Below are 16,286 nucleotides of genomic sequence, written 5' to 3'. Positions count from 1 at the left end.
TGTCTATGTGATCATGACTCTTCGTATCCATGTGATCGTACAATAAAGAAAAAGATTTTTTCAAGAAAAACCCACTGACGTCTTGGACACTTCTTTAGATATTCATTGACTACCTTTGAACGGTGCTGAACCTTTTTGAATGCATTTTTGTGACAGGGCCTTTTCCTGGTAAGGAACATAGAGGGGAGTGTTCCTTGGTTCTCTGCACTGTAAGAATCATATATAAAGAAAACACTTTTCATTTGTCAAGTGCGGTATCTATAGCCTCTACCCTCATTCTGTGTGCATCATTGATTTTCTGTCTGTATTTATCTGTAAAAACGGAAAACAGGGAGCCTTCATTATGATCAATGTTTATTTATATGTCCAGCCATTTATGTAACATACTGCTACTTTTGTGTCCCTGTATGTAAATACCCAAGCCTAGAAATAAAATTGTCATGGTTTCAGGTAACGCTAGTTAGGAGTCATGTAGTCTGCATTCGAGAATGGCTTCGCAGTAGAGGAATCCAGCATACATAGGACTGTTTTGGCTAAATTTGGCAAAGCTCCCACTCTGCCATACCCGACCCATCGACATTCTGACGACAGGGCCTTTCCTTTTAGAAATCTTCCCCCAGTGGCCCATCTGCCCCATTGTGTGAGCATCACGACTCGATTTTGGGTATGCTTCCATTATTCTGTTTTTTCACCTGACCAGAAAATAGCAAAAAACTCCCTGCACATCAGGGGCATTTCGTGTTTTTAGGTTTTGCCTGCACAGCGCTTGTGGTAAACTTGGGAAGTCTTATGTATTTTAAAGAAAATCCTAAACCGGTCTAACAGCCCTCCCTTATTTTACATTTGTTTGTATGCTTTGTCACTCTGTTCTCCTTGCTTGCTGTTGGTTGCAGCATGCTATTTCCTGTTGTGTTAGTCCTTCTCTTTATGTGTCTTCTAATCAGTGGAGCTTGGACCAAGTACTCCCTCTAAACTTTTCCTCCTCCTTTTAAGGCAGTACTGTTTTCTTTGTGATTAATTGTGTTTGGTGGCTGCAGCACCCGAAGGTATTAGAGTGTTTTACATTAGCACCAGTTCCTTTACACAAAGACACATTCATTTTTGTAGCCACGTGGAGATTTAGGGCCTGAATACGATCTTGGCGGATGGGATACTCCTACACAAACATGACGGATATCCTGTCCACTGTATTACAAGTTCCATAGCATATAATTGAATTGTAATACGGCGGACAGGATATCTAGCACGTTAGCGACAGAGTAACCCTGTCCGCCAAGTACATAATCAAGCCCTAAGTGATTTTTCCACAATAAAGAATGTTAAGCCGAAACTCAAACCTGGTTTACCAGCTCCACAGTCAGCAGCTCTGGCCCTTAAACCACATGCTCACCCAAGAGGATGCCACATCGTCTCCCTAGCCTCTGCGTCAGTTCCACACTTTGTGATTAATGCCAAATCCCTTAGAGCCTGCTTTAGATCATGGCAGACGGGTTATTCCTTCACAATGGTGACAGATATCACGTCCACTGATATATATAAATACCATAGGACATAATGGGATTTATATTTCGGCAGATGGGATATCCGTCACTGTTGTGACGAAGTAACCAGTCCACCAAGATCTCAACCAAGCCCTTAATCTCTTTGTGACAACCTGCCTTTGCTGTTGGTTGCCCGTCCACCTCCCGCCCGTCGCTGCTTGACCCCGCTGGACTCTGTTGCACAAATCTCCTCCTATACCGACTTCAGTTTTTCAAAACATTTTGTGCACTTTTATGACCACCAACTCCACTTGAAGGTATTGGAGCTCTTTACAAAAGCACCAGTTACTTTTTTTATACAGTTTTATATAGTGCCAACATCACCCGAAGGTAGTGGAGCTCTTTACATTAGCACCAGTTCCTTTCTTTTTGTGCAGTTTTATATAACACTCACACCACCGAAGGTATTGAAGCGCTTTACATTAGCACCAGTTACTTTACACAAGAGCAAATTAATTTTTGTAGGCACGGCGAGATTATGTGACCTGGCCACAATCAAGGATTTTAAGCCGAAACTCAAACCCGGTTTACCAGCTCCATAGATGGCAGCTCTAGCCCTTACACCACATCCTCTTCTGAAAGGATGCCATATCATCTCCCTAGCCTCGGTCCAGTGCTTAATTTGGGCCAGTGGTTTCCGGTGCTTGACACTGGCACTTAATTGTCGGCACCGGTGCTTATGACAGTCTGCCACATGATAGCGCTGTCTACCTAATTTAGTTCTGTCTGCCTAATTTAGTTATGAGCACAACAAAAGCTGTGCAATCATTCAATATGCATTAACAATGACTAATACTTTCCACTGAAACTGTTCTTATATCTTTGGGGGCCTGGAAAAGTATGAATTGTCACAATAGTAATAGCGGGATGATTAGTGGTTGTGTTGGTGCTGTCGCTGGATGGTGCAAGCTGCAGTTTCCGCCTGACGAGGACCCAAGCACCTTTTTTTCTTTTAAATTAAGCACTGCCTCTGCCTCAGTTCCACATTTTGTGATTACAGATAGATCACTTTATCTTCACATTTCTAAACACAACAAGCATTGGCAAAGCCAGAAGGCTTTGCCTGTGCGATATCTATTTTTTTAGGTCTTGTCTACACAGCGCATTCCCTGCTCGGCTAGACAGCGCATGCGCTGTCTCGAAGAGATGTATTGTGTGCTGTCGGTGGGCTGACACGCCACCCATCTCCTACCATTGGTAACTTCAGCCTTGCTCTCATTTCCCTTGATACCGTTCATCATGCCCTCTCTTGTGTTTGGCCCTCTCATAGCGCATGGACCAATTATATGTCTCCTTGCACTGCTCCCAGTTTGCACAGATACTTTGTCTTTATTTTCGTACACTTCAAAGGAGTACCTATGTTTTCAGGTCGTCTCCCTTGTACATAAACACACATCCCACTAAAAGGCATGCATGTGCACATAAACAAATACATTTCTTTAACCTCTTCAATGCCCGTGACGAGCTGGTCTCGTCATGGGCCGCGGTTGCGCTGTGCCCATGACGAGACCAGCTCGTCATAAACCCCGCCCGCTAATGCAACGACCGGCACAGGGCGGGGAAAGGGGCGGGCACTGAAGGGGATAAAAAGTTGTGAAAACACGAACAGCACGTTTTTTTTTTTTTTTGCATGATCCGATGGTAATTGGAACGCTTGTTCCGCCCTCCGTCTTGCCATAGCACGGACACAAGCTGATGGTATTGGAGCACTTTAAGTGCTCATCATTTACATTCCACAATGACACATTCATTTTTGTTGCTGATCCTGCTTGAATTAAGGTATTTTTTTGCCCCTTCTTTAGTTGCCCATCTCCCCATCCTGCTTCCCTGCCGACCCGTCCACCCCACTACCTGCCTCATGATAGCTGCTTTTTTTTTGCATGATGTGATGGTATTGGAGCGCTTGTCCCGTCCTCCGTCATAGCCATAGTCTCCCTCGTACACATACACACATTCCACTAAATACATACACATGTACATAAACAAATGCATTTCTTAAAAAGTTGTTAACATGAACAGCACTTGTTTATTTTTTTAGCATGATCCGATGGTATCGGACCGCTTGCTCTGTCCTCCGCCTTGCCATCGCTCAAAAACAAGCTGATGGTATTAGAGCGCTTTAACCACTCACCAGTTACATTCCACAATGACACATTCATTTTTGTTGCTGATCCTGCTTCAATTAAGGTATTTTTTCCCCCTTCATTGCTGCTTCCTCACGCACTCTCCCGTTGTTGCCTGCCCATCTCCACATCCCCTCCAGCTTACCTCCTTAACTTGTCCCTCCACTACCTCCCTCATTACTCCTGATTTTATTTTTGTTTGCACGACCTGATGGATTTGTAGAGCTTGCTCCATCCTCCATCTTGCCATAGTGCTAACACCAGCCGATGGTATTGGAGCGCTTTAAGTGCTCACAAGTTACATTACACAATTACACATTCATTGTCGTAAACAGAAGGAAATCTAAGTGATTTCCCCAGAATCACAAACTGTTCCACCGACCCCAAGATTCGAACCTGGTTCCTCAGTTCCCCTGTTGGCAGCTCTGGCCTTTACGCCACATCTTCACTTCACTTCAAAGCTTCTCAACTGTTTCTCACTATTGCATATTTGTTCGGCAAAACTTCATCAACACCGAGCATGCACGGGCAAAGCCAAAATACATTTGTGCAACGCCTGAGCTATTGGCCCTGTCAATGTGAGTGTTTTCAGCCATGTCGTCTAGCAGTACATTTACTGTTTAGTATGGCTGAAAGTCACTGAAAAAAGTGATATAAGGCAGCCAGCGCAGGCCACATCATTGTTTGTGGAGGTGCAGGACAATAAACTCAACATGGGCGGCAAACTTTCTGTGGTTCTGGGGATCCAGTGACTTTCAGCCATGGTGAACGGCAGATGGGCCGCTAGACAGCATGGCTAAAAGACTTTCACATTGACAAGGCCAATAGCTCTTGCATTGCCGAGACCTATTGGCTTTCCAAATGCTGGTCATTAAAACAAGTCAGGATCCTCTAACAAAATCTTCGTGTTACGTAAATAATTTTAAAGGCAGAGCCACTTTGAATGTAACTTTGCTAACAAAATTATACATCTCTGATTTTTACTAATGACTGACACATTTCACCCTATTAATTTCATGTCTTTGGGATGTGATTGTTATTTGTTGAGAGTAGCTCGAGAGGAAGGATGGATGGAAATAGTAAAACACCTTCATGCCACGGAGAGTAAAACCAAGCATTGGCAAAGCCAATATAATTTGCCTATTGTCAGTCATAGCGTTTCCTATTTATTTTTATTTTTTTGCTCATGGTTATATTGCACAGCAGCTCAACTGCTCTGCAATATGAAAAAAACATTGTCAAAGTCAAAAGAATTTGCATAGGTGAAATCTATTGGTTTTGCCAATGCTTGTTTTCTGTTTCATGCCAGTGTGAGCATTTGGCAAAAAAAAACTGAGGAGAGCAGTGGGAGGTCAACTGTTTGGTGGCGAGAAGCTATGTGGCCCTCCAACCCTTCAATGAAATACCACTTAATTGTATAATCAAATGAAAAAAGACTTTAAAATGAAGTGAAACATTCTTTGTACTATCACTCACAGCAAATTCCAGTCTGCCTTTAGCACATTTAGGGATATCCTACAAATATTAGAGCAACTGCTACACATTTGGACTTTTATATTGTGACCAGAAGACATTCTCCAGTTTATTACACAAGTGAAAAGTTGCTCTCCAGTTTATTGCATTAAAGACTAGGTGTATCCCCTGTAAAGCAAGACGTCCTTTATTTTATTTTATCAGAGACAGAAATAGTTAAATTGTCAACGTTGCAACATTTTCCAGTTTGTTACATTGACAGTAAAGGGAATTCTAGCTTAGTTAACTTAAGTTCAATATACGTCACACACAGTCTTCCTTCCACTGCCAAAACAGTTTAGGTACATTGTATGAAAATCACGCCAAACTTTCCGCTGGTGTCTTGTTACTAAAGATTTTCTCTGAATCGATGACTAAACTGGCACATTTGATAATGGTGTCGACGACTGCAGCCTTTGCAAAAATGAGTTTCTTGCAAGAGAGTCCATCCTGGATAATGCCTTAGATAGGCTGATGGGGCTTAAAACACAGTCAATCGCAAATTGGCCTTTAGCCTCTGATCTGTCTCACCCTACCGCCAGCCTCTCAGAAGCATAGATACTGGAGTTGGATGATTCTGCCTTAGTCCTGCTCATATTTAAGGGATGCCTGCCAGATAAGCAGCACATTTTTGTCAGTCACTGCTAGGACAAGATATCTCAGAATCTGCAAACACTGAATTCAGCAGTCCAGAAATGCATATCAACTCATTTAGAGTCTGGAAATGGCACCCCCGGCAGCTACAATAGTCTCTCCAGTGATGTAGGAGGCATCAGATGAGCAGAGGAAGGACACAATGCCACCATAGTCCTTTGGCTCTCCCAATCTGGATGGACAACAGGAAAAAACAAGAATGAGCGGGGTACACAGGTCACAATTTCAGATGTACTGGCATCCATTTGAGATGAGGCATGCACACGCTCTTCCCCTTTTCAGACCCGAGCCCTCCCACCATAGAAATGTAATAATGGACCTTTGTTTGTCAATCAAGGGCTCATCCCAGTCCAGTGGGGAAAGCCTCACAACGCGGAAGCAAATAGTGTTTATCAAAGTCTACACAAGACAAGCCCATAATCCATGAACCCCAGTCTTAAAGGCATATGATTGTGTTTCCTTGTGCCAATTCTATAACCCCGTTAAGCCACAGATTCTCATTCCAAGTCATTCGGTCGAGCCCCAACTAAATGTGAGTGGTCCAGTGTACCTGCATATGAAAGTACCGCGAGAGAATCAGGGCCAGGTGCATTCCAAAACCCGATAAAACCACACGTTCCCACACTTGTTCACCGCAGTAAAGTACCTGGAATTGGAAATCATGCAGTACAGAATCCAATGTTTCTGGGTCTGCATATTGTTCCCCATTCCAGCAACTTTAGTTCATGATGTTGGGTCTAAGTATCTCCAGACCTTAATTCTCTGCATCTCCAAATGATTGCCATTGAAGTAAGTGACAGTTTCTGTATCCGTGCACCTGTTCACCTTGCCAGCTCAGCTTTTATCAAGCTATGGAGGAGCACTCAACCAAATCCGACTCAAAAAGTCTAATCAGCCGAAACGCCTCAATGGACAATATTTTTATACAATCAGAGAATGGCATTTTCGGTGATTCCTGAATTTTGCGGTACCAATCAAACCTTTGTGTGAGGCCTTGGCTTTATTTGATCTGAAGTTATAGATTTGGAAAATTACTTTGTGACCTTTACCCCTTATAGATTGAACAAAAACTCTAACCGTTTCATATAAGGGATTACAGTAGCAAGTAGCTCTTGGCAGAGTATGCCCAGACGTGGGTCCCTTACTCAATTTCAGTGCTCCATCTATCATCTCCTTCTGTTTGCTTTGTTCGCCCTAAGTTGGCAGGGTATTCCCAGACGAGGGTCGCTTGCTCACTTAGCCACTGGATTCAAGCTAGCCTGGCTGATGAGGGGTGTTACCCCGAAACTGATCCCAGGATGCTTGTTTCCAGTCCAGGATAGACATGGCTTGGCAGTTCGGGCTGGACTGTTCCCATGAGGCACAGGGTCAAGACTGATTTGCATATGGCTATGTCCAAACTGGGGTGGCGAAGTGAGCTAAAGAATGATGATAGATTCAACCCAAATCTGTGACTGGGGGTGAGTGTCTGAAAAGTTTCAGCGCTCCGTCCATCATATCATTGTGTTTGCTTTGTTTGCCCTATATTGGCAGGGTATGCCCAGACGTGAGTCCTGGGCTCACTTTGCCACTGGAATGAAGCTATCCTGGCTGAAGAGGGGTGAAACCCCGAAACCGGTCCCAGGAGGCTTGTTTCCGGTACAGGGAGGACCCAGCCTGGCAGTTTGGGTTGCACTGTTCCCATGAGGCACGGGGTCAAGACTGATTTGCATATGGCTGGGTCCAAATTAGGGTGGCGAAGTGAGCTAAAGAATGATGATGGATTCAACCCAGATCCGTGACTCGATCTATAACTTGGTTGTGATTTCTATATATTTCCAAATAAACCAGGAGAAAGCTCTGCCTGATTCTTTCTCTAGACCCAGTTGTTGTACCACCCAATTTGGATCAGAGATGTATTTTGAAATTCCAAAAACAACCTCACAAAAAGCTTTAACACCACTGCTAGGGAAGCATTTCTTCAGCATCTTTTCTTGGCTTTTCAGAACTGATTGTGTGGGTCAAGAGGCACCTGCAGACATATATTCATGGCCTCATTTCACATCATGGAGTTTTCCACATCTCTCCTTACTACATAATCCAAAGAGCTCTGTCCTAAAACGAATGCAAGTAAAGACTTCCAATTTCTGAGATCTCTGAGGCAGGTGGTACTGCTCCAGACTTCTTCTCAAAGCACTCTTTTCTAGGTATCCTCTTGATAGCCTTATGCCTGCAGTGGTCAAAGCTGCCACTTTATGGCAGCGTACCCTGCTTTATAATGTCCTTCCACAGGCCGAGGCAAGGGCTGAACCAGGTTAAGTAAGGAAAAAGGAAATGTTCCAGATGGGTAGTGCCACCATACCTTTAGCCTATATGCCCCCTTCCTGCGCTCACACTCAACCCAACGCAAATCAGCCACTTCAAACAGATGCACCTTTGGCTCACTTTACATTTATGGGCTTTTGGTGGAGATACACAAGGACCTTAAAGGAGGCAAGAACAGGCATAAAAAGGGATTTGCCGTGTTCTCTGTTTTGGTGACACTATTTTTAGGTGGAGCCCTGATCCCTGAGCCAGCGCGCAAGCGCTGCTCTGGGGTTGATCTGTGGTAGTTGTATATGTGAGGAAAGCCCCACCCACTCCCTTGCGCATATTTTTCATTGGCTTGTGTCTTTGTCCTTCCTAAATGCTGCCTTCCGATTGGTTTATAGGCTTGTTGGTCCCTCCTTATGATGGCCATGTCATCATTTGTATCCTTCCATGGCTACTAGCCCCTTTACTTCGAGTGTTGCACGGAATGTGTTATTTAGATTGTGAGCACTATTTTCTTCCTGTGCCTTCTCCCCCCTCTCTCGTAGTCTATGCATTCTTGCCCCACACCCGCACTCCCGTTGTTCGTGTCTATTTGCCTCCTGCCCCCTCCCACCCACACTCACGTCTGCAATGCATTAGGTCTCGCATAAATGCGAGTCCAATTGCATTGGAATTGCTTGTTTGGAAAGGGGGATAGGTGCCTTCCCGTTACCAACTTAGGGATTTACAGAAGTAATTTTCCGAATTTAACCACCTGAACGTTTTGAAGACTATGCCCTTCGATTTGGGGGCTCATTCCACATCTTGTACCGTCACGAACAGCCAGCCCCTCACTCGGGGGAGGGGTGAGAGTGACGGAATGCTTGCTGGAGGGCTGTACACGCATATGAAACAAACAAGGTTTTCTGGCTCTGGGGACAGAGTTGGGTGGGAAGAGCAGAGTGGGCAGGGCAGCCCTGTGTTGGCGGAACATCCAAGGCACAAAGACAGGGCACATTATTTTGAGAAAACTGGCAAATGGAAATAGTGCACCAAAGGCTGGGAGTTGGCATGTGTGGAAGAAATGCCAGGGCACGAACCCAAGCCCACCCTCGAGTGCTCTTCGTGGACGCCAGGGATGAGGAGCATCGGCCGAGCTTCCTCGAGTGCAAGTCATGGTCATCGGGGTTGAGGAGCAACTGCAGAGCTGCCTCTAGTGCACATCACGGTCCCCGGGGTCGAGGAGCATCGTCAGAGCTCTCTCAAGTGCACATCACGGTCACTGGGGTTGAGGAGAATCGTCAGAGCTGCCTCAAGTGCCTGTCACGGTCCCCGGGGTTGAGGAGCATCGTTAGAGCTGCCTCAAGTGCCTGTCACGGTCCCCGGGGTTGAGGAGCATCGTTAGAGCTGCCGCAAGTGCACGTCACGGTCCCCGGGGTTGAGGAGCATCATCAGAGCTCTCTCAAGTGCACGTCACGGTCACCGGGGTTGAGGAGAATCATCAGAGCTGCCTCTAGTGCATGTCATGGTCTCCCGGGGTTGAGGAGCGTCGGTAGAGCTGCCTCGAGTGCACGTCACGGTCCCCGGGGTTGAGGAGCATCGTTAGAGCTGCCTCGAGTGCACGTCACGGTCCCCGGGGTTGAGGAGCATCGTTAGAGCTGCCTCGAGTGCACGTCACAGTCCCCGGGGTTGAGGATCATCGTCAGCGCTGCCTCGAGTGCACGTCACGGTCCCCGGGGTAGAGGAGCATCGTCAGAGCTGCCTCAAGTGCACGTCACTGTCACCGGGGTACAAGAGCATCGGCAGAGCTGCCTCGAGTGCACGTCACGGTCCCTGGTGTAGAGGAGCATCGTCAGAGCTGCCTCTAGTGCATGTCACGGTCCCCCGGGTTGAGGAGCATCGTCAGAGCTGCCTCGAGTGCATGTCACGGTTCCCGGGGTAGAGGAGAATCGGCAGAGCTGCCTCAAGTGCACGTCACGGTCACCGGGGTAGAGGAGCATCGGCAGAGCTGCCATGAGTTTATGTCACAGTCTCCGGGGTTGAGGAGAATCGTCAGACCTCTTGGGTTTGCTTACTATGGCACCTTGAGTCGTGCAGGGCGGCAGTAGCTGGTGCAAACACAAGGAGATGATAGACAGAGCGTTGACACTTTTCAGATACTCACCCCCAGTCAGAGATCTGGGTTGAATCCATCATCGTTCTTTAGCTCACTTCACCACCCCATTTCAGACCCAGCCATATGCCGCATTTGAACAGTCCAGCCCGAACTGCCAAGCCATGTCTTCCTTGGACCGGATATAAGCATCCTGGGACCAGTTTCGGGGTAACAACCCTCTTTAGCCAGGCTAGCTTGAATCCAGTGGCTAAGTGAGCAAGGGACCCTCGTCTGGGAATACCCTGCCAACTTTGGGCAAACAAACCAAACAGAAGGAGATGATAGATGGAGCACTGAAACTGTGATGTAAATATGTTGAAAGGTTTGGGTTTCCACCCCATATTCACTCATCAGCAGCATACACATACGTTTCTCAATCATGCAGAGAAGCTTTAATCAGCCTTTAGGTTTTTTTTTTTAACATCTTGTAGGAAGGGGCTAGCAAGGACCTCTTGATTTTTTCTTCTTATGGCACCTTGAGTCGTGCAGGGCGGCAGTAGCTGGTACCTATAAGTTATGTTACTCTTTGTGAATCCCAACAGCACCTGCTTTCTGGTAGCGCTATGTGGCACCGATCCAAAAGCAAGTATATCTGAAATCCACGTAACGTTGAGTCTATCCATTTTGCCAGCAGTCTGTGAACTCTGTCCCTGCCCCATGGGGTTTCAAAACCAGTTTGTCCCTGGCTCCACCCTTCTACTTAGCTAACAGTCTTTGAAGGTAGGCTGCAAGCTCCGCCAGTCACTGCCACTCCTGAATCACCCTGGCCCCTCAGAAGGCCATCAAGAAGGGTAGAAACCATGTACTCAAAGTAATGAAGGTCCTCCTCATGGGGTGAACCCACTGCCCCAATCTACACTCCCTTGCATTCAGGGACTGCAGATATTCCCCCACTGGAAGAGTTCCGAAGCCTCCACTCGCTCCCGCCACCTTCTGCACCACAAACAGCACTCTACCAGCAGCGCCTCCATTTTTGACTCCATTGCTTTGATCGCTGACTCGGGTACACCAGTTTAGAAATGAGGTCTGAAGGCGGTGAGCTGATGGACCGCATCAACAGCTGCACTGCTGTGGTCAGTTGCTGCTCATCAGAGGAGTCCTCAGGTTATGGGCTCTTTGGATTCTCCTTGCAGATGGGGTCTAAAAGTCTATACCTGGATCACACTTTTTCGCTTCTGCAACATTGCATCGTCTAGCGATATGATCTGCTCTTCTTTTCACTTGACGGATTTGCCCCAGTTCCATCTTCCCTCCGGCACTGCAGAAAGCATTGGATTCAATGGAGCAGGGCATCGACTGACCCTGCACAGATCCGAGTCCAAATCCCACTGCCACCTGTCGTTAACATCCCGCCTTCAGTTCTGTCTCGCAGCCTCCTAGTCTGGCAGGGGTTGGGCGCTACAATCCGCAGCTCAGTAATGCAGCAGCAATCAAATGGCACCGCAGCCCTCACACGTTCCCCTGTTGTGCCCTCCAACCCCACGCCATCTCTGAAAGCAGGTTGTATGAAAGAACTGAAGCATGCTTGGCTGAACCATGCGTGCCTCTACAACGCGCTCCCAACAGTGAATGTGTCTTAACCATGCAGTCCTTACCATGCATGCCTTGACAATAAATGTCATTGTCAGGCATGTTTGCTAAAGGGATATGTGAGGTCATTTATCACTGCCCGACCCCTCCTCTCCAACCTAAAATCCTATCACCCTACCTCAGCCCCGCCCCCCCACCCTGAGCCCTAAAACCAAACCCAGTCTGCCCTTAAAACTACCTGAGGCCTAAAACCCTGTCATCTACCAAAAATTACCCCAACCTCAGCCCCCCACGTGAGCCCTAAAACGTACCCAGCCCTTAAAATTACCCCTATCCCTGACCCCGCCCTGAGGACTAAAACCCTGCCCCCTTTTAAAAAAAACGACCCACCCCTCGCTCTGAGCCCTAAGACTGAACCCCACCCCTAAAAAATCTCCCCACACCCCAAACCTGGCTCCAGCGCCACTTACCTGTCCGCGTCCGGAGCTTCATGTTCCAACACTTCCTGTTGCTGTCCATGCCCATCCAGACACTGGACCGCTAAGGAGGGTGGTCCTACATGGCGCCCAGCACTCGAACGCTATCACTCCCCCAGAAGGTTCTTCACCATCGCATAGCACGCGGTTACTCTGTGAAATTGGCTCCCTCCCGGACACAATGCCTGACCGGTCCTTTCCCTGATTGTCCACGATTTGCAGGAAGGACGGCGACCCACACAGTCAGGTTCCTCTGAGTATCGATTGCAGGGGTACCACTCTCCCTAATTCTGGGGACGATGCCCTGAATTGGCTATTAGCCTAGACTGCAACAGGCATTGAGCTCAGGCACCTATTGTCTAGTCCTGAAGATGATCCCATTAATCTGTTGAAGGGATCGAAACGTCGTCGATTTTTAGCGCTATTAGCACAACCTTATAACTGTATCTGTACGTGCCAGAGCATATCAATTTATATTGTTTGCTGGCCCAATTGATGTGTTTCTTGGCCATGCTCCATGTAATGCCTGAGTTTCTCCTTTCTTGGTTATACATGTCCCCACTTGTATGTTTTGTTTAAATTCTTCATATAAAATGGTTATGTCCATCGGATCTGCCCCCCCTCCCCCAATGCTAATACGTTTATTTGATGAACCTTGAGGTAAGACCTTTTTGTGTGGATTTTAAATCCAATAATCTTTCTAATCTCACAAATCAAGGTGCTTGGGCATGGGTTGCTCCACTGGAAAGGACTGATGTCACTGTTGTGGTAGTGGCTTTCAAAGACTATCGTGAGGAGCGACGAGGGCCGAACATAAAATAATGGGTTCTATCAATGAAACTCCAATTACTTTACCAGCACAATGGAGGAATTTTATTATTTGTTATATTCTGTAGTAGATATATTTTTTTGAATTGTACACTTGAATATAAAATGTAAATATGTGTATGCAGTGTCATGAAGAACCAACAGCACATTACCTTCAAGAAAAGCTTGCAAGGATGTGGAATGTGTCTAGCCTGATGTCCTGGACAAAAGGTTTGTTGCCAGCGCCAATTGTAGATCATTTATGCAACATCCTGTTGGTGCTGAGTCAAAGTTAGTCACAACTCAGCATGTGCAGGCGCTGGGCTCTTTTCCGGGACGGCTGCAGACTGGGGGCTTCTTTCAGAGCTGGTTGGGCTTCCATGACCCAAACACCAAAGCCTTCATTTGTCCAGTCTGGTTGTGGACTTCTCTGGCATGGGCCTGGGTTGAATATTTGTGCAAGAGCTACTTTTGCTTCTAGTACGGACCTGGCGGGTGCTTCTGAATACAGTTCAGCAGTTTGGGCCAAGCAGTCGCTGGGGCCGCGTCACGGACCTGTCAGGTGAACCTGTAGGGCTGAGCAGTCAGTCTAGAGGGAGGGTTTGAGCCCCCAAACGATGGGTCAGTGTTAGGGCAGTCCTTGGAGACGAGTCAGTCTTGTGTCAGTGGGTGCCTCCTTGGCAGTGGTTGGGGCAGTGCCAGGGACATAGAGTGAACAGCCAGTCATGTCCAATCAGAGCCTCTAGGCAGTCACCCAGGCAGTGTGAGCAAGTCGCTCAGAATTAGTGAGTAACACCGTGGAAGGTTCCCCTGAGCCATCGGGCAGTCCAGGCACTGCGGCAGGGGCAGCCACATGTCAGAGAAGGCCTTTGACCAGTCACTAGGGCTGTATCAGTCACATGTCGGGTGAAGCTGTAGAGCTGTGGCAGAGTCAGGGTGCGTGCCTCTGTACAAGCCGACCGCGTGAGACCATCTGCCCTGGTGGAGTCCCGCACATGCCTGGAAGGTGCGCCACCAGTAGTTGTGGCCCAGTTGCTGAGGCAGTTGCCTGTCGGATGAGTGCCTTTAACGGCTAACTGGAACAGTGTCAGACCAGTCACTGGAGCAGAGTCAATTAAACATCTCTGGAGGATGCCCTGGTGGTCCCACGTGTGATAGGCTGCCTATCCCAGTCCCTGGGACCACCGGCCTAGCAAGGGGTCCATATGTACTAGTGCCCCTCATAGCCCTGGGCCCAGACTGGACTGTTCCCATAAGGAACAATGTCAAGACTGATTTGGATATGGCTGGGTCCAAACTAGGGTGTCAAAGTGAGCAAAAGAAAAATGGGGGTTTCGGCACCCCTACATCTGCTGCACTATCGATATCTACGATCCTGGTTGGGTTAGTGTCAGGCCAGTCCCTGTGCCAGTCTATGCTGCAAGGGTGCCTGGCAGTGGCTGGGCAGTATGAGGGATTCATCAAGTGAAATGGTAGGGCATGGACAGTGTCAGGATAGTGGGGCAGTGTCGGGCCAGCCACTGGGGCAGTCACCTGTCCTAAGGGTGCCCCTAACAGTCGCGTATGTCACTCAGGCCCGCACCTGCAGCAGTCAGGCTATGCTCCAAGGGGATGCTCTGTCAGTTGTTGGGGCTGCATCAATGACCCGTCAGGTGAACTTGAAGGGTACGGGCAGTGTCACATGTTTGCCTTTGAGTAGTGGGTCAGTATCGGGCCTGTCACTCAAGTGACGTACAGTTGTCAGTCACATGTCCCGTCTGGAGGGTTGCTAGGGCAGAGTCAGTATCTCAGTCCCTGATATTTTTGCCATTTTCCTGACGAGCAGGCCTTCTCCTCTAATGTTGGGTCTGCCCCCAAAACAGGAGCATCAAGCTGTAGACCATGTTTACTGCACGATTTGCTGGGTTGGGGCCCTCAGGGCATCTGCTGTCAGGCTCTGGCAGACATTTCCTTTGAGCCTGTCTTCCCCAATTCCAAATGTGTTTTCTTTGCTCCACAGTGTGGTTTTTAATGTAATGTAAGGTCAGGTGGCTGTGGGGGAGAGGAGGCACTAGTGGAGTGGAATGAGCTCTCACTTCCGCACCCTCTAACGTATTCATTTCAGGGAGTGAGTGAGTGTAAAAATCTGCGCGGTTATTTCTTGTTCTCTTCAGTGCCGTTTCGCGCACTCCCTGGCTGTAACCTCAACTGGACCTGGCTCATCCCCCTTCACTAGTCTCATATACCTCAATGACGTCTCATTCACTCCACTTTACCACCCTCACGCACGTCAGTGGAGACTCCCCAGGTCAAACAGGATTACTTTAGAAGCCATCCCAGAGTCATCGGATAATCATCCAACTACTCTAAAAGTAATTTTCACATCATCAGACATCATCAAGCTCTTAAAGCCATCAGCAGAGTTTAGAAACTTGAGCCTGATGATTTGAAGATGACTTGAAAATGAGTATCTGATGACTTCACAAGGTGTGATTAACCCTGATGATTTCAGGATGACTTGAAAATGAGTATCTGATGACTTCACAAGATGTGATTAACCCTGATGATTTCAGGATGACTTGAAAATGAGTATCTGATGACTTCACAAGGTGTGATTAACCCTGATGATTTCAGGATGACTTGAAAATGAGTATCTGATGACTTCACAAGATGTCATTAACCCTGATGATTTCAGGATGACTTGAAAATGAGTATCTGATGACTTCACAAGATGTGATTAACCCTGATGATTTGAGGATGACTTGAAAATGAGTATGTGATGACTTCACAAGATGTGATTAACCCTGATGATTTCAGGATGACTTGAAAATGAGTATCTGATGACTTCACAAGGTGTGATTAACCCTGATGATTTCAGGATGACTTGAAAATGAGTATCTGATGACTTCACAAGATGTCATTAACCCTGATGATTTCAGGATGACTTGAAAATGATTATCCAATGACTTCACAAGGTGTGACTGTTCCTTATGATTTGAGGCCGACTTGAAACTGATTCCCTGATTACTTCACAAGATGCATTGCTACTGGTGGTTTTAGGATTGTTTGAAAATGACTGTCAAATTACTTGACTAGCACCACAGTCTTCCAATTAAAAAGACTGGTTCATGATAATTTTAGGATGATTTGTTGATTGCTTCAGTTAAACGTTCAACATTTTAGTTTATTTATTTATTGTTAGCCACAATCAACCCTTTGGAAGATTTCAGAATCTCCT

General features: G+C 47.1%; 1 protein-coding gene across 2 annotated transcripts in view; it reads right to left on the bottom strand.

Annotated features, from left to right (window-relative positions):
• Positions 1-5,308: 5,308 nt before the first annotated feature.
• The window catches only part of LOC146869175 (dehydrogenase/reductase SDR family member 4-like), a 137,002-nt gene continuing 126,024 nt past the window's right edge, over positions 5,309-16,286 (bottom strand). For both annotated transcript variants that reach the window (XM_085641706.1, XM_085641786.1), the window contains one exon: positions 5,309-6,002. In XM_085641706.1, coding sequence (XP_085497832.1) covers positions 5,888-6,002 — 115 coding nt within the window. In that variant the 3' untranslated portion in view covers positions 5,309-5,887. The remainder of the gene's footprint in view (positions 6,003-16,286) is intronic.

The sequence above is a fragment of the Triturus cristatus genome, chromosome 1_1, assembly GCF_964204655.1.
Source record: "Triturus cristatus chromosome 1_1, aTriCri1.1, whole genome shotgun sequence".
NCBI lineage: Eukaryota > Metazoa > Chordata > Amphibia > Caudata > Salamandridae > Triturus > Triturus cristatus.
The sequence above is the reverse complement of the archived record's forward strand: the minus strand, read 5'-3'. Positions and strand labels throughout refer to the sequence as shown.